Below are 18,739 nucleotides of genomic sequence, written 5' to 3' on the forward strand. Positions count from 1 at the left end.
TTAGAGCACAATGTTCAGGACACCCAGGCCCAAAAATGATATAAAAACGTGAAAAGGCAATAGTAAAAGGAATAAAATATAAAATATTATTGCAGAAATAATCTACCACTAGTATTTTGGCCTAGGATTTCATACACATTTTTAGAAACAGCTTGTCTTACAAAACACCAATTAAAAACAGGCTTTATTTTATGGTAAGGAACAACTCAGAACAGTTGTTCTCAGACTAATAAACCACAGTTTAATAAAACATGGTTTTGTGTGAACCCTGCCCAGCAGCTTAACAATGATTTGTTTACTGCTAAAATACATTGGTTTTAACTATGGCTTGGTATTACATGTGAACACAGCACCATTCTTTAACCATGTGTTGTTGCTTTTTATCCACCTCACCACAGAATATTGTCAGGCTACAAAGGCAAGAGCAGCTGGAAAACACACCAGACTTGGGAGAATCAAGAATTCTTTTTGGCTGTGGGAAAACTTGTGCTTCCTTTTGTGAGACACATTATGTAAGCACCAGCTCTGTGAGTACAAACTGAACTGGAGTATACCCCAATGCAGAAAAAGGAACTGTGCTTAAATTAAAATGTCTAAATTCTTAGTTGTTTTTGCAGGCATGCTTATACGGCGGCCTGAATTTTTGTTTCTGCTTGCAATGTCTCCTTGAAGGAGAAACAACCTTGGTTGGTGTATTTTAAACTATGTGCATTTAAGGCTGATCTTTTTTTAAAATATACATATACATACATATATATATATGCTTTCGTAGATTTTCACGGGTACAGGAATGCAGGTTTTGGTGTCCTCGGGTGTCTTCCCGTGTAAAAGTTGGGGTGTCTAGGCGACGTTTCGACGAGGTCTCACTCGTCATCTTCAGGCTGGTGCTTTCGGCTTCTTGTTACTGGAACAGAGCAGGATCTCAGTGTTTGAGTTCCTATAAATACTGTTGAGGAGGTGTGGTGTATAGCCTCCAATGTTCTGGGCAGAGAGGAGGTTCCCAGGCTAGTGTGCCTTTTCTTCTTTTGTTCCTTAATTACTTGAGGGATATCTTGAGTGATTTCTTGAGTGATTTCCTGAATCCCACTTAGGTGGGTCATTAGGTGTGGATTAGTTGCTAAAGCCTTCGTGTCTTGAACTCTTGAACTTTGTGAAGAGTTTTTCTGAGAAGATGGCTGTACTGCACTTGGTTGTGCTCTGGCTTGGCTTCGTGTATAGGGGCGAGCTGTGGTTTTGTGGCCTGTGCCAGCCAGATCTGTGTAGGGATTGCAGGGGGGTGCAGCATCCGGAGGTGCCACCCTGGTTTGGCTACTGGATGGTGTCTGTAATTTATCTGTGGAGAGGGTCTGGGTTTGGGTCTGGTGTGGTTGATTGGTGATGGCGTTCTGTGTGCCTCTGGATCTGGTGTCAGATTTTGTGGGGAGGGCTAATTTCCAGATGTCTGGCAAGCGGGATGTGTCGTCACGCTTGTTCATGTTGTGAGGGTGTTTCTCTATCTCGATGGCTTCCATGATTATTCTCTTGTGGTGATGTTCCATGTTAAAGAGCAATTTGGAATCTGCAAAATTAATTTCGTGTCCTGTTTCTTTCATGTGTTGGAAAAGAGAGGAAGTTTTTTCTTCTTTTTTGACGGCATTCTTGTGTTCTGCGATACGTGCATTTATTCGTCTGTTTGTTTGTCCAATGTACGTGGCTGGGCAGACTTTGCAGGGTATTTCATAGACCCCTTGGTTTTCCAACTGAATTTTATCCTTGGGGTTTCTGAGGATATTGGCTATTTTTTGGTTGGTGCAAAAGGCTGTTTTGATATTGTGTTTATGGAGGATTTTGCTAATTTTATCTGTAGTGCCCTTGATATAAGGAAGGAGGGCTATGCCATTGTTTTCTTCTGTGTCTTGGTTTTTGGGGGGTGTTTCTTTTTGGATTAGCTTCGTAACCCTGTTTTGCTGGTATCCATTGGCAATTAACACATTTGAGAGATTCTGTAACTCAGTTGTCAAGTGGTCTTCGTCAGCCAGGCGTTTGGTTCTGGAGATGAGAGTCTTGGCTACGGAGTTTATTTGTGCAGGGTGGTGGTGTGATTGTGCATGTAAGTAGCGGTTGGTGTGTGTTTTTTTCCGGTAGATAGTGTGTCCTAGGGAGCCATCAGGTTTTTTGTAGATTAGGACGTCAAGGAAGGGAAGTTGGTTGTTGGCTTCTATTTCCATAGTGAATTGTATTTTGGGGTGTAGGCTGTTGAGATGTGTGAGGAAGCTATCCAGTTTTTCCTTCCCGTGTGGCCAAATTACAAAGGTGTCGTCAACATATCTGAGCCAAAGTTTGGGTTTGTGTTCTGACTTGTCTAAAGCATTGGTTTCAAAGTGTTCCATGTACAGGTTAGCGATGACCGGTGAGAGGGGTGATCCCATAGGTGCTCCTTCTATCTGTTTGTATCTTTGTCCATTGTGGATGAAGTACGTGTTGGTTAGGCAGTGGTTGGTCAGGTCCAAGATGTATTCGGGGGGATTGTATTTGTTTTGAATGGCTGTCAAGGCTTCATTAATGGGCACTTGTGTGAAGAGAGATACAACATCGAAGCTCACAAGTAGGTCATTGGGTTGTAGGTTTTGCTTCTTTATTGTTTCTATGAACTGGAAGGAGTTTGGAACGTGTGAAGAGATGGATTCTGCATAGGGCTGAAGTTGCTTGGCGAGAAATTTAGCGAGATTTTGTAGAGGTGAGCCTATGGAGCTGACTATTGGTCTGAGTGGTGTTCCTTCTTTGTGTATCTTGGGGAGGCCGTAGAGTTTGGGGCATCTGGATGATTTTTCTCTGGGGATGATTCTTAGCTGGATTTCTTCACTGATAGGAGAGGCTTTTATTTTGGATTTGGTGGTTTTTTCCAGATAGGTGGTGGGATCTGTTTTTATAGGTTGGTAGGTAGGGTCTTGGAGTAGATTTGATAGTTTTGCTTGGTAGTCCGATGTGTTCATCACAACAGTGGCATTACCTTTGTCTGCTGGGAGAATGATTATGTTGTTGTCTTTCCTCAGGTTGGTGAGTGCTTTCTGTTCTTCTTTGTGTAAATTGCTTCTGGGTGGTTTGCTGGAGCAGAGGATGTTGGTGACTTCAAGTCTGATTTTATTGGCTTCATCTGGATTGATTTTGGTTAGGCTAGCTTCGACTCCGCATATGATGTTTTCCGTGGGGATGCGTCTCGGGGCGACTGCAAAGTTGAAACCTTTGGAGAGTACTTTGGTTTCAGTTGAGGTGAGGATCCTGTCTGATATGTTATGTACTGTTTGTTTCATGGGTTGTTGTGGAGGGTGGCTGGGCTTCTGGCGTTTCTCTAGTTTGTGGAGTTTGTTGGTGTGTGTGTCTGTCTTGTGTGAGGTCTCCGTTTCAGCTCTCCAGACGGCTAGTTGTTTGCATTTGTCCCAGAGTGCAGGGTGGATTTTGTTACAGAGTTTGAGGTGAAGAGTGAGTAGATCTTTGTTGGTTTGGTTTAGTAGGTATCTTTTCTTGTGTAGTTCGTTTCTGATTAGAGATAGTTCAGTTCGTTTCAGGATCCTTTCGGTAGCTGGGGTTTTAGAGTGGAATTTAAGTTGGAAGCATGTGGGAATTAAGTTGTTGTCTCGGCAGTTGCGTAGGAACAAGAGATCACATAAGATGGTGGCTCTTCGGATTTCTAGTTTCTCGTAGGTTCTTGTCAGCTGGAAGGTTTCCTCCCCGTAGAGGTGAGATATTTGCTTTCGTAGATTTTCACGGGTACAGGAATGCAGGTTTTGGTGTCCTCGGGTGTCTTCCCGTGTAAAAGTTGGGGTGTCTAGGCGACGTTTCGACGAGGTCTCACTCGTCATCTTCAGGCTGGTGCTTTCGGCTTCTTGTTACTGGAACAGAGCAGGATCTCAGTGTTTGAGTTCCTATAAATACTGTTGAGGAGGTGTGGTGTATAGCCTCCAATGTTCTGGGCAGAGAGGAGGTTCCCAGGCTAGTGTGCCTTTTCTTCTTTTGTTCCTTAATTACTTGAGGGATATCTTGAGTGATTTCTTGAGTGATTTCCTGAATCCCACTTAGGTGGGTCATTAGGTGTGGATTAGTTGCTAAAGCCTTCGTGTCTTGAACTCTTGAACTTTGTGAAGAGTTTTTCTGAGAAGATGGCTGTACTGCACTTGGTTGTGCTCTGGCTTGGCTTCGTGTATAGGGGCGAGCTGTGGTTTTGTGGCCTGTGCCAGCCAGATCTGTGTAGGGATTGCAGGGGGGTGCAGCATCCGGAGGTGCCACCCTGGTTTGGCTACTGGATGGTGTCTGTAATTTATCTGTGGAGAGGGTCTGGGTTTGGGTCTGGTGTGGTTGATTGGTGATGGCGTTCTGTGTGCCTCTGGATCTGGTGTCAGATTTTGTGGGGAGGGCTAATTTCCAGATGTCTGGCAAGCGGGATGTGTCGTCACGCTTGTTCATGTTGTGAGGGTGTTTCTCTATCTCGATGGCTTCCATGATTATTCTCTTGTGGTGATGTTCCATGTTAAAGAGCAATTTGGAATCTGCAAAATTAATTTCGTGTCCTGTTTCTTTCATGTGTTGGAAAAGAGAGGAAGTTTTTTCTTCTTTTTTGACGGCATTCTTGTGTTCTGCGATACGTGCATTTATTCGTCTGTTTGTTTGTCCAATGTACGTGGCTGGGCAGACTTTGCAGGGTATTTCATAGACCCCTTGGTTTTCCAACTGAATTTTATCCTTGGGGTTTCTGAGGATATTGGCTATTTTTTGGTTGGTGCAAAAGGCTGTTTTGATATTGTGTTTATGGAGGATTTTGCTAATTTTATCTGTAGTGCCCTTGATATAAGGAAGGAGGGCTATGCCATTGTTTTCTTCTGTGTCTTGGTTTTTGGGGGGTGTTTCTTTTTGGATTAGCTTCGTAACCCTGTTTTGCTGGTATCCATTGGCAATTAACACATTTGAGAGATTCTGTAACTCAGTTGTCAAGTGGTCTTCGTCAGCCAGGCGTTTGGTTCTGGAGATGAGAGTCTTGGCTACGGAGTTTATTTGTGCAGGGTGGTGGTGTGATTGTGCATGTAAGTAGCGGTTGGTGTGTGTTTTTTTCCGGTAGATAGTGTGTCCTAGGGAGCCATCAGGTTTTTTGTAGATTAGGACGTCAAGGAAGGGAAGTTGGTTGTTGGCTTCTATTTCCATAGTGAATTGTATTTTGGGGTGTAGGCTGTTGAGATGTGTGAGGAAGCTATCCAGTTTTTCCTTCCCGTGTGGCCAAATTACAAAGGTGTCGTCAACATATCTGAGCCAAAGTTTGGGTTTGTGTTCTGACTTGTCTAAAGCATTGGTTTCAAAGTGTTCCATGTACAGGTTAGCGATGACCGGTGAGAGGGGTGATCCCATAGGTGCTCCTTCTATCTGTTTGTATCTTTGTCCATTGTGGATGAAGTACGTGTTGGTTAGGCAGTGGTTGGTCAGGTCCAAGATGTATTCGGGGGGATTGTATTTGTTTTGAATGGCTGTCAAGGCTTCATTAATGGGCACTTGTGTGAAGAGAGATACAACATCGAAGCTCACAAGTAGGTCATTGGGTTGTAGGTTTTGCTTCTTTATTGTTTCTATGAACTGGAAGGAGTTTGGAACGTGTGAAGAGATGGATTCTGCATAGGGCTGAAGTTGCTTGGCGAGAAATTTAGCGAGATTTTGTAGAGGTGAGCCTATGGAGCTGACTATTGGTCTGAGTGGTGTTCCTTCTTTGTGTATCTTGGGGAGGCCGTAGAGTTTGGGGCATCTGGATGATTTTTCTCTGGGGATGATTCTTAGCTGGATTTCTTCACTGATAGGAGAGGCTTTTATTTTGGATTTGGTGGTTTTTTCCAGATAGGTGGTGGGATCTGTTTTTATAGGTTGGTAGGTAGGGTCTTGGAGTAGATTTGATAGTTTTGCTTGGTAGTCCGATGTGTTCATCACAACAGTGGCATTACCTTTGTCTGCTGGGAGAATGATTATGTTGTTGTCTTTCCTCAGGTTGGTGAGTGCTTTCTGTTCTTCTTTGTGTAAATTGCTTCTGGGTGGTTTGCTGGAGCAGAGGATGTTGGTGACTTCAAGTCTGATTTTATTGGCTTCATCTGGATTGATTTTGGTTAGGCTAGCTTCGACTCCGCATATGATGTTTTCCGTGGGGATGCGTCTCGGGGCGACTGCAAAGTTGAAACCTTTGGAGAGTACTTTGGTTTCAGTTGAGGTGAGGATCCTGTCTGATATGTTATGTACTGTTTGTTTCATGGGTTGTTGTGGAGGGTGGCTGGGCTTCTGGCGTTTCTCTAGTTTGTGGAGTTTGTTGGTGTGTGTGTCTGTCTTGTGTGAGGTCTCCGTTTCAGCTCTCCAGACGGCTAGTTGTTTGCATTTGTCCCAGAGTGCAGGGTGGATTTTGTTACAGAGTTTGAGGTGAAGAGTGAGTAGATCTTTGTTGGTTTGGTTTAGTAGGTATCTTTTCTTGTGTAGTTCGTTTCTGATTAGAGATAGTTCAGTTCGTTTCAGGATCCTTTCGGTAGCTGGGGTTTTAGAGTGGAAGAAGAAAACAATGGCATAGCCCTCCTTCCTTATATCAAGGGCACTACAGATAAAATTAGCAAAATCCTCCATAAACACAATATCAAAACAGCCTTTTGCACCAACCAAAAAATAGCCAATATCCTCAGAAACCCCAAGGATAAAATTCAGTTGGAAAACCAAGGGGTCTATGAAATACCCTGCAAAGTCTGCCCAGCCACGTACATTGGACAAACAAACAGACGAATAAATGCACGTATCGCAGAACACAAGAATGCCGTCAAAAAAGAAGAAAAAACTTCCTCTCTTTTCCAACACATGAAAGAAACAGGACACGAAATTAATTTTGCAGATTCCAAATTGCTCTTTAACATGGAACATCACCACAAGAGAATAATCATGGAAGCCATCGAGATAGAGAAACACCCTCACAACATGAACAAGCGTGACGACACATCCCGCTTGCCAGACATCTGGAAATTAGCCCTCCCCACAAAATCTGACACCAGATCCAGAGGCACACAGAACGCCATCACCAATCAACCACACCAGACCCAAACCCAGACCCTCTCCACAGATAAATTACAGACACCATCCAGTAGCCAAACCAGGGTGGCACCTCCGGATGCTGCACCCCCCTGCAATCCCTACACAGATCTGGCTGGCACAGGCCACAAAACCACAGCTCGCCCCTATACACGAAGCCAAGCCAGAGCACAACCAAGTGCAGTACAGCCATCTTCTCAGAAAAACTCTTCACAAAGTTCAAGAGTTCAAGACACGAAGGCTTTAGCAACTAATCCACACCTAATGACCCACCTAAGTGGGATTCAGGAAATCACTCAAGAAATCACTCAAGATATCCCTCAAGTAATTAAGGAACAAAAGAAGAAAAGGCACACTAGCCTGGGAACCTCCTCTCTGCCCAGAACATTGGAGGCTATACACCACACCTCCTCAACAGTATTTATAGGAACTCAAACACTGAGATCCTGCTCTGTTCCAGTAACAAGAAGCCGAAAGCACCAGCCTGAAGATGACGAGTGAGACCTCGTCGAAACGTCGCCTAGACACCCCAACTTTTACACGGGAAGACACCCGAGGACACCAAAACCTGCATATATATATATATATATATATATATATATATATATATTATTAGGATTCAAAAATATATATATTCATCATTCTCTGGAAAGCTGTTTTTTGTTTAAAAAAAACATTTCAGATTTGCAGCAAGCTGATATTCAACTGAGCATTGTTGTGTTTTTAGTTAACGGCTGCACCGTATAGGAAAGGAAAAGTCTGCAAAAGCTTTGCAGCCCACTTGTGAAAAAAGATTAACTTCACACTGACTTTAGAAGGGGTGGGGAATGCACTTGAGATGTTGATCAAGCCTGCTGCATAACTCAATGAAAAAACCTGCCTTTCAATGAAAAAACATTCTTGTCAGTGACATGCTACTATGATAAAGCTCTGCACACCTTCTTAATTTGCCGAGTGCTATAGAAGTGTTAATTCTCTGTGCTTTCCTGCTCAATCACCCTCTCCTCTTTCTAACAGTTTTAAGCAACCTAACTTAATAAATGCACCGCTATTAAAAAAAAAAAATATTAAGGAGGTAAGCCTGCGTGAAGCATTTGGGTTAATATTGTTACCAGTGGATCTTATCTCACAGAAGCTTAAGCATGAATACCAGGACTGTTAATAGGCTTGGTAGGAACTTGAAACATATCAGATTACATCCAGAGAATAAGTGACAGTAGAAGGTGATTTTTCCAGCCACTTCCTGCTTCTCTGGCAGCCTCCCCAAAACCCATTTCAAAGGGTCAGGATGGGCCCTTTGGGCTGTGACATGGTGGTGGTGGGCAGGCACTCCTGAAAATCAGGTGGGGACATCTTGTGTGAGGAGAGCTTTTGCTCACAGAAGGTGCCTCTGTGTGATTTTTTGCAATCCCCTCCTCCCTCAGCCCACCCTATTCAGGAGCCCCCCAATGCTTAGGGGGTTGATGTGGGGAGAAGCGGGAGAGGAAATCAATTTCTGCCTTCCTTTTTTGCCTGCCCCAAACTGGACACAAACCATTGATTCCCAAGAATTTAGTTTTCAGTGAGCCAGTTCCTGCTAGAATCCTGAAACTTTCATTTTTTACCGCTTTTAAAAACAAAAAAAAGCACTTAATTGATGCAGGTAAGGCAGGAATGAACAGGAAGCCTTCTAGCCTGTATGTTGCTGTTTCTTGTACCTGAGCTACTCATGGTTATAGAATGAAAGGTGAAAAGGGCAGCACTGTCCCAGCATTATTCATTATTTCTTTAATGAAATTATTAAGCTCCTGCTCTTCAGTCAAAACAGCTTACAGTTCCTTTCAAAACAAAACACTGCCTGTTTTTAGGCTTACAGTCTAAAAGGGCATGACACAAAAGGAAAAAGGACTGGGAGGGAGGAAGAAATAAAGAAACTCAGATGCAAGATCTTAATTACAAGCTGCACTTTTTCCGGCGGGGAGGTGGGGTGGGGGGTACGCAGGGGTACGCAATTCCCCTAAACATTTTGTGAATTTTTGTACTTTTGTCCAATTACTGCATTTATTTTTCCCAATTTGAACTATAAAATGGTGGTATTCTTGAGTCAAAATGAGAGTACCCCTAAACATTTTTTAAGAAGAAACGCACAGGTTACAAGTTATTCTAACTAGCCGCTGAGGTAGAAACGTTGCAGGAGAGAAGGAGTCAAAAACTGTTGGTGTCTCGGTGGTGCCAGCGAAGTGGTCTGGTACCTCTTCTCTAGCTTCCTCTATTGCAGCCGGTTGTACCTGTTGCTGCCAGGTGATTGTGGCAGAGGGAGAAGCCTGGCTTCTTAGTAGGGTTGGTGGTGGCCCTACATCCCTTCTCTTCCCTCTTCTGCTACAGGGTGATGCAGTGTCTGCTAGCAGGTGACAGCTGAGGAGGACTCTCCACACCATCCCACCCACTGGTTTCCATACACGCTTCCAAGCCTGGCTTTGGCATTTGCTTCCTTCACTCTCTCAGTCTGCCTGCTTCCTAACTTGCCTGCCTACTTCTACCCTGCATTCCAGTCCCCTTCAGTTGAGAGCTCAGGTCACCTGAAATTATCTTGCCTTTGGGTTGACCCTTCTGTGAGCAGGAAGAACAAATAGCTGTATTTCTTCCTTAAACACACACACACACAGAGCAAGAAAAACATTCCCGCATTTTGCCATTAAGGTATGATGCTCACTTTGTATACAATCTGTTTCCACCTTTTTGGGGCTGTCATTATTTCCCACAAAAGCTACATCAAACAATTATAGTTCTGGTAATTAACCAGTAAGTGTAATGTACAGTTTTCCTACCCCAATCTATTAACAGCTGCTCAAAAAATGTGGTAATTAATGGTTTCATTTATTTTTGGCAAACCTGCAACACAACAAATAATTTTCTATCTACTGCAAATTAGGACTCCTTCCCAAACAACAGATGACGTGGTGGGGGAAAGGGAGCAGGCGTAACACTTGCACATCTTTGCCTCTTTAGAAGATCAAATAAAGAGCAGCTGTAATTCTATTTGTCACATCTGTGTAACAAAATATAGTCATCTGTATCATCAGAAGAAAACAAGCTGCATTCAGATGGAAAGGGATTTCCCACCAACCTAATGGGAAAAGGCTTGCTATAGAGGCATAATGGAACTTCTTGTTCTCAGGTCCCCCACCAGTGTCCCTGAACCCCCCCTTTTTACATAACCTGTAGTTATTAATACCAGAATTAAAGATAACATAAATATACATCTATAATTTAGTCCAGATATCATCACAATAGTCCCAAGATCAACTAAGCTAGCTGTGTTAAAAAGAAAATGAGAAAGCACAAGATGTATTTAAACAAAACCCTGCAAAAGATGTCAATTCAAATCAATCCCTCATTTCCTTTAATACTAACTCAACCTACCCCTTGTAAGAGTTTTCAGATTCTTCAGAGAACATTTTTAAATAAAAAACAAACAAACAAACAAATAAACAAACAACCCCCAATGCTGTTATTTTGGCAAGTAGATGCACTGGAAGCCAAGAGATCCATTTCTTAATTTTTCCATCAGTCTCTCTCATTTTTTAATATTGTGAAAAACAAAACAAAAGGGGACACTTGAAATGCTTGTGGGGAGAAAGAAGAAGAGACAAGCAGATACATTGCTTTTTTTTAATTTGGGAGACTGCAAGTTTTCATTTTAAACTCAAGTTCATGATGCGTACAGATTACAGGACAACTTCTCCAGTGGGAAAATCATATCCACATCATGATAAATGGAATCTAAGCAGTATAGCATACATACCAGCCCCCTTTCAATACAAGGCATTTCCAACACAACTATATACACGGAGATCTGTGTCCAATTGATTAACACTTTTCGGACCCCTTTTAAGAGCTTCTGTGGCAGACAGATAGCAGCTGACCAGACAAAGAAAGCATCTCTCTTTCCGTCTCTATATCAGCAGTTTGGGTACTAGCTAAAAATATTGGCTAGGGATCTCACTTAAACTATAAACTGCATTGCATATTTAGCTCACCTGCTAGCTGTTTTCACTGAACTGTTTTTCTTGTGTCCTCTCTCGGATCGGTTGTCCCGCAGGAGTTGAAGCTACACGGAAAGTTCAGAAGACATATAAAAACTATGCAATGATGCTTGCATTTTTAGAAATAAGTCCTACTAAGCCTTGTCATGTTTTTGTACTACGTTGTTTCAGCAAAGGGCCTGACAGCCTTTATCCAAACTGCATCTACTGAAATGGCAATACGATATTACCTACATTTTAATTCAGATCCTCTCTCATTTATTCCTATACGCCTTCTACAGAGGCAGTCTTGTATTATAGTAAAGTTTCATGTCAAGATGCCTAATTAGTAATTCAAAGCGTACTATGCCGTTACAATATGTTTAGCTTTAAGATGTATCACAGTAATATTGTAACTTCACCATCTCCTTTAATTTGAAATGAGCAGCAACAGAGCTTTGTACTTAGAGGAACCTATTTTAGAGGCTCACATTCAAATCTCTGAAATTACTGTTTTATAAACTCTCTAAAAATCAGACTAATAAGGACCTGACAGAGCTGTTGTAAGAATGAATAATGATTATAGATGCTAAAATTCTACATTATTAGTAATAGATAAAAGTAGCACCTCATAATTACTGTTGTCATATCAATCCCACTGCTTTGCCATTATTTCTGGATTGAGAATTATAATGAAGTTCAGTAAGATTTTAGTAATGGGTTGGGTTGGCATTCCCGTCTGTCTTGAGAGACAATGGAGTGCGCCTCCAGGGGTGAAGTCAAACTGCTGTGTTAGCAGCACCGAAGTGACCTCCCCGAGGTGAAAGACTGGGCGGTGTGTATGGAGGTCCTGGACTGCCCAGACAACAAGACCCTCTGCTTCTCAGCTTTGCTGATGTGGTCCAAAGGAAAGCAGAGCAAAAATCATTCTCCCACCCATCTTCATTCTGACATTAATTTCAATAGGGGCTTTTGAAATTAGTATAAGCTTCATAATTAATTCACACAACAATCCTAATCTTACTTTTTTTGGTGGTGGGGAGGAAGGATTCCACAACACATCTACTGTCAAATCCCAAGCCCTGCTGGTTCACAGTGATTATGATGGGAGGTGGGGGGGGGGGCAGAGCATTTTCCATCTTGCCTTCCCTGGAATGCCCCCCTCCCATTGATTCCGGGGGGGGGGGGTTAATAAATTAGTTCCAGGGCTGGAGCATCTCAGGGCTATTTTAGGTGGTGTGTTTAGCAAATGAGGGGCCTTAGAATCCTATGGATCTATGATAACCTTCAACATCCTCCCACCATTTCCCCACTATTTGGGACCCAACAGCCCTTTGGCTGCTCTCACCAAGATCTTAGGTTTGTTTCCTCATTGTTCAAACTTTGCAACACAATTTTATGCAACAGTAAGAAGTCCCCTCCCCATAAGGTTAAACCACATCATTAGTTATTATTAAAAACCTATGTTTAGAAGACTGACACTTGTAAATATGAGCACAGCAAAAATAGCTGTATGTACTCACTAGCACGAAAACAAACCTCAAAAGGGCACTTAAGATTATTGCTTTAATGGAAATAAAGTTGAATAAAATTCAATAAGCAAATGAGATAAGCAAATCATTGTACCTGTACTTGAGAGGTCTTTGTGATGGATTTTTGTAAACAAATCATTGGAGGAACCTAGGGATTTCAGTTTGCCACTTCAGTTACAAGAAAATGATGCTGGACTGGAAAAAAAAGCCCGCTAATGAGCTTAAAACCTAAATCCTATGCTTGAAGACTGCCCAACTCCAGTATCAAATGCATTTCTAAGAAGATTAATGTGGGTGTACCTCACCAATATCACACGGAGCTCCTGACCATTAGGTCCAGTCGTGGCCGACTCTGGGGTTGCGGCGCTCATCTCGCTTTATTGGCTGAGGGAGCCGGCATACAGCTTCCAGGTCATGTGGCCAGCATGACTAAACTGCTTCTGGCGAACCAAAGCAGCGCACGGAAACACCGTTTACCTCCCTGCCAGAGCGGTACCTATTTATCTACTTGCACTTTGATGTGCTTTTGAACTGCTAGGTTGGCAGGAGCAAGCAGCAATTAGAGCATGCCCGAAAAACACATGCTGAACTTAAATAGGTGCTAGGTCTGGTCAGTGTGTCTATATGCAACTGGAGATCCATGAAGGAAAAGCAGAATATAACTTTAATTAACTCCAAGTGCCACCCTAAACCTTTTTAGAGTTTTAGAGCACTGAGTTTTGGTGGACAATGATAAGTGCATAAGATAGTGGGCTCCTCCTCCCTTTTCTAATGTCAAAAGGTGGCAGCCTTCATGGTTAAGAGAAGGTGAAGCAGAGCTATAAGTACCACAAAAGGATATATAAGGGCAGAACAACCTTCTTGATGCCAGTGGGCCATAGCGGAATAGAATGGGTTCCTAAGAAACTGAATGTGAGTGCAGCTGCAGGACTGGGCCTAGAGCAAATGGAGCCCCAGGCGAGGCTTCTCAGAATAGAAATGTAAAGGGTTTTTCATGAATGTGGTTTTCCTGCTGTAACTGTGACTTTGACGGTCCCTTTCAGAAACAACCAAAAAGCTAAAACTGTGCTGCCCAATGTTTTTTGCTAGCTTACAAATAATACCTTTAGAGTTGGTCAGTCAACTACGGCTGGTGTCACTTTCCACTTATTCTTCCCTGCCATTGCTGCTTATGTCCACTTTGCGGCCTCCATTTTTGTTATAGCCCTGAAAGATCTTTACAGTGATTTGCTAATACAGGTGTTTGCCATGCATCCAATATATGTGAAGTGAAAGTATTATCAAGGCCTCTTTTACACCAGCTAGCGGGATATCTATATTTTCATGATCTAGTATTCTGGTTCTATGAAGACTCTGCTCTCTTCAACAGATTATCAGTGGTTCAGAGAGGCAATTTAACAAAGCAAAGACCCCTGGAAATGTTCTCAGCCCAATTCTAAAGACTCTGCTGTGCACACATGGGGGCTCCGATGTGTACACATGCTGCTGCACACAAGACTCTCCTAATTCACTGAAATATCCTCGAGAGTGAATTGGAATGCTGATAATTACTGGGCCTACACCCACAACCCTTTTGTGGTAAGCTATTTGTTGTTAAAGTATTTTCAGATATTTTCAGTAAAAAAAAAAAAGTTATTATTTTGCTCCTAGTTTCAGAAATTGGTGCTCCTGTTGTTCGGACAGGCGACAGTTAAAAACCTTCAAATATATGAAATAAACTGTTCTTGATCAAAGTGGTTCTTACCTGGCTATGTTCCTTCCTAGCCCCAGGGCTAAACCAATGGCTGAGGGAGGGAAGAAAAAAAAAGGTTTAGTAGCATAGCTAACTGAAGCACGAGCTGTCATATGACCAGCCTATGCGTGCTCTCGGGTATTTTATTGTCCACCAGAAAAATGTAGCCTTTGGCTATGATTTATTTAAATGGGATATTTTACAGAACTCTCAAGGTCTATAGCAGTTTTCAGAGGAATAGAAGAATGTATCTCATTCTGTGGATTTATCCTGCTTGGGCAAGTGGATATATACTAAATCATATTGAGTTTCATGCCACAGATTCTGGAATTCTTTGTATATTACATCATTTAATAATATTTTCTCTGTGTGGGTGCTGCTAAAATCTAACGTTCTTATTACTTAGAGTAACAGAAATCTTAAAAAGTGTTTACAACTATTGGAAGCATGCTTATTAATTTGGAGGATTTGGGTTTAATGCCTACGCACTGCTGCCACTGTTGCTACACAAACACACACACATGGTGTGCATAGGTTTGCTGACTTAATATCTCTAAAATGCAACCCAGTGTGGAATTATGTGTTCTGTTTCCATTTGAGTAAGTAGGAGGGACTGATAGAACAGCACTGTATCTCTCCAAGTGTCTGAACAGTTTTTCCTCTTAGTTTATGGGGTGAGTTGAACTGTTCACCAGACTTCGAATTATGCTGCCCTAGCAGGATACAAAGGGGCATTTGTAGAGTTAATATCACCGTTTAGCCTTTTTATCTCACTACCAGTGTTTATTAGCTCACCAACACCAATAAGTTTGTTTTATCACCAACAATGCTTTGTGAATAATCACCAAATTTTTTTTACATACATTCACATTTTTAATGCAATTGTCGCAGTTGGTGTTATGTACATTTCATTTCTCTCTGACCTCAATGCTTACTATGTGTGTATAAATACTTGCCAAGTTAGGATAGCACTTCATACATAAAAAGTTGCTCTAGTCCACTAAATAAGTTTTCTGGGTGTTTTCTTTTAGTTTTTAGGTTGCCACAAGACTATTTAAAGGGCCATGTGCAAATCTCTCTTCTCCGTGTACAAACCTACCTACCCCCTCCCATATGCTTACTGTGGAGACACAGGGACAAAAAGCAGCTGTTTTTGATTTATTTTAAAATACATATACACTGCTGTTCCAGGCAAAGCCAGTCCAAAGTGCCTTACAACAACTACAATGGAAATAAAAATACAGTGGACGCTTGGGTTGTGAACGTGGTCCATGCGGGAGGCATGTTCGCAACCTGCAGCGTTCACAACCCGCAGCGCCACGTCTGAGCAGATGCGGGTTGAGATTTGGCCCTTCTGCACATAATGCAATTTAGTGCTTCTGTGAAGGCGTGAGCGCCAAAACCCAGAAGTAACCCGTTCCGGTACTTCCGGGTTCAGCGTGGTGTGCAACCCGAAAACATGCAACCTGAAGCGTCTGTAACCCGAGTTATGACTGTAATAGTAAAAAAGCAATGTTACAGAAAAATATAAAACAGATTCAAAACTTCCATAAATATAATATTCCAGGTTCCATCCAGAAAGTGGGACAATATGCAAACAGAAGGCCAATCAAAACAAGTAGTTCTGATGAAAATCCTGGACTGCATCCATCTGCCACAGCTCTACTGGAAAGGAAGCTATAGAAGACCCAAGAAAGATATCGTGCTTCTTTTTCTTCTAGCCACACCTCTGGTTTTGCAAGCGAGAATGCAAGAGATGTTATGCACACACAGGAACAGTATAGCAAGAACTGGGGGGGTGGGGAGGGGGGGTTAATCAACAGACATCTTTCCAGACAACAGTACTGGGAACTGCACATGTTCTCAAGAGCATGATCAGAATTCTAAACAGTCTTGATAGACTGGACAATTAGGGTAAAATTCAAGATGTAATTAAAACAGGGACAAATCTAAAGTAAGCAGTTGAAATAATGATAAACCTGACATGGATACTTACTCATGGTGATGAGACTCCTGGGACAAATGTGCAGCTTTCTTGTTGACGCATGAGCCTGGAGCAGTATTCTAAAGGAGGCATAAATAAGTTTTATAAGTTGCATACAGGAATTTAAGAACACACAGTACTCGCTGCATGCAGGAAATAAATGGAAGAAAACAAAAGTCAGCCACCAATACCATTAATAAGATGCATGTAATGAACAAGTTAATTATCAGTTGATTCCTATATTATATAAATGTAAAAAGCTTTGAGTGACGTTTTCCATTTTTTTCAATGCTGGTCATCAGGGTTTTGGGGAGCAGTGATCCTAAAGAGGTATTGGAAACAGCCCCAAGACACACTGTTACTTTGGAATCATAGAACTGAAAGGGACCCTGACGATCATCTAATCCAACCCCCCAGGAATACGCAGGTAGGCAAATGTGTGTCCCTACCTCTTTTATTCATAGTGTAGGCACCCAGTTCATAATACTACCCCAGCCATGCCTCTCCCCTCCCCTATCTCTGGAAGTTTCTAATTGCTACCAAAGTTTAAATCACTTAAGATAGTGAGTTTGAAAAAGGTGTTCATAGTGGTGCAATTGGTAACTGCATCACTTTCATGCATAATTATGGGAAGAGTAACACACAGCACAGCAGTCATCACTCCTAAAGCTTTGAAATGCACATCATCAAGACAGGGCGACATATGACCAGGATGAACACTGGATGATTGGTAGATACTACTGCAATGTTTAATCCTCTAAAGAGCTTTTACTTAGAAATCTGCATATACCTATGATTTCTGCCACAGACTACAGATGGGCCACATGTAGCCTGCTTACTGTAGTGTCTGCCACCTAGTCTCTTCAGAAAACTGGACTAGGAGTGGATTTCAGCCATGCATGTGCAACAGCAGTCTTTGATCTTTTCAATCTACAGGATCACGTTGATACACTACAGCACTTTTGAAAAAAAGAAAGTATTTATTTATTACAAACATGTCACAGCCAGTCTTTGTAATACAAATGTATTTGTCAAGGATGCTTATGGAAATGTCACCATAATTGGTTTCAGGACAGCCAAAGCATTTATATGGCCCGGTGGTTTTGAGCGCAGGCATCCTTACATAGTGTAAGGGCGTGTTCACACAGTGGGCGTTAAAAATTGCTGTTACTCTCTGAAATACACCTGCATTAAGTTTCACTGGATAGGAGGTAAAATTACGGGATTTTCTTCATTAGCCTAAACATAGAAGACAAATAAAACTTTTATTTTCATAGCTGACTTGACTTACAAGTTGGAAAACAAGCACCCTCTCTCCAGACAGGTGCGTGGGCTTTGAAATTCTAAGGATTTTGAAAATAAAAATACTTGTATGACCTACTGATTATAACATTAACAACTCAATAGTTACTTTAATGCTGGAGGTAAACATTTGGCTCAGCTCTCCAGTTGCATCCTGTATTAATCTCAAAATGAGGTTTTCATGCTATTCCAGTGGGTATCCCTGGAATACAGTAATCCATTTTCTACACTGTGGCTATAAGAAAAGCCGACTGTGCCTATGTCATGCTTTGTTAGAGGTTCATGATCATATTATCTCATGGTGGACCTGACACTTTTATTCAGTTTACAGTATGTTCTGTGTACAGGCAACTTATTTCCTTTGCCAGGGCTGCTGACAACCTTTTCCACACTATATTAATCTTGTTTACTGACTTTATCTTGGTACAAATATCAGAAAACTGAACTTTTTATCTCAGGGAGAAAATAAACAACGTGTTGACAGAAGCAGAAGCTATTTTCTGGGCTAAAATTGGTTGTTTACCTCCAGCCATACTTATGGGAAAATGTTTTAAAGTCTTCCACTCTGTGCAAAATGCATAATCCATAATTTAATAAATGCAGGCATCCCATGGAAAGTCACCGAGATACATCGGAAGGGATAATGGAAGTACGACCACTGAACAAAATACAATTTGTAGATAATTTGAACATAAATATGAGCATGTTTTATCTAGTCAACAACTGACCAGAGCTTAGATTTCTTCTACATACCGGGGTAGGGGGGGTTCATCAATGTAATTTGCTCATATAAGCCACCTCTTAGCATCCTATGAGTGATGAAGGTAATAAAACCTTAGGGAGGTAGAGAATCAAGTTGAAACCCTTCCTATGGTTGAGCTAACTCCTAATAGTCCCCCTCTAGCTCAGTGAGGGTGCCTGCGCAACCTCTGCTGGTCAAGATGCTTTGGAGGGTGGCGGCGTCTGAGGGATTTACTTTTGTGGGGGGGAAATACATAGTTTGAAATGTGTCCGGTCTCTGTGAAAGCACCTCAGCATATTCAAATTACTAGGAGAGGAAATTTTACGACAGCCATCAAGAAAACAATTTACATACAGAGTAGGTTAAATATATAAA

At 41.9% G+C, this 18,739-nt stretch overlaps 1 protein-coding gene and 1 long non-coding RNA gene across 9 annotated transcripts in view; one reads left to right on the forward strand and one right to left on the reverse strand.

Annotated features, from left to right (window-relative positions):
• Positions 1-18,739, forward strand: part of LOC310674306 — a 94,647-nt gene that overhangs the window by 71,397 nt on the left and 4,511 nt on the right. For 2 of the 4 annotated variants that reach the window (XR_014509509.1, XR_014509510.1), the window contains one exon: positions 399-708. This is a non-coding gene — a long non-coding RNA (uncharacterized lncRNA). Of the gene's footprint in view, positions 1-398; positions 709-18,739 lie in introns of those variants that run through there. The other 2 variants (XR_014509507.1, XR_014509508.1) reach the window with 2 other exon arrangements.
• GPATCH2 (G-patch domain containing 2) overlaps positions 1-18,739 on the reverse strand; it is a 110,054-nt gene that overhangs the window by 31,306 nt on the left and 60,009 nt on the right. For all 5 annotated transcript variants that reach the window (XM_083433304.1, XM_083433306.1, XM_083433307.1 and 2 more), the window contains 3 exons: positions 16,333-16,400; positions 14,349-14,388; positions 11,088-11,158 (listed from right to left, as the gene is read on the reverse strand). In XM_083433304.1, coding sequence (XP_083289430.1) covers positions 11,088-11,158; positions 14,349-14,388; positions 16,333-16,400 — 179 coding nt within the window. The remainder of the gene's footprint in view (positions 1-11,087; positions 11,159-14,348; positions 14,389-16,332; positions 16,401-18,739) is intronic.

Source organism: Podarcis tiliguerta (genome assembly GCF_965153285.1).
Source record: "Podarcis tiliguerta genome assembly, chromosome: 3".
NCBI classification, from domain to species: domain Eukaryota; kingdom Metazoa; phylum Chordata; class Lepidosauria; order Squamata; family Lacertidae; genus Podarcis; species Podarcis tiliguerta.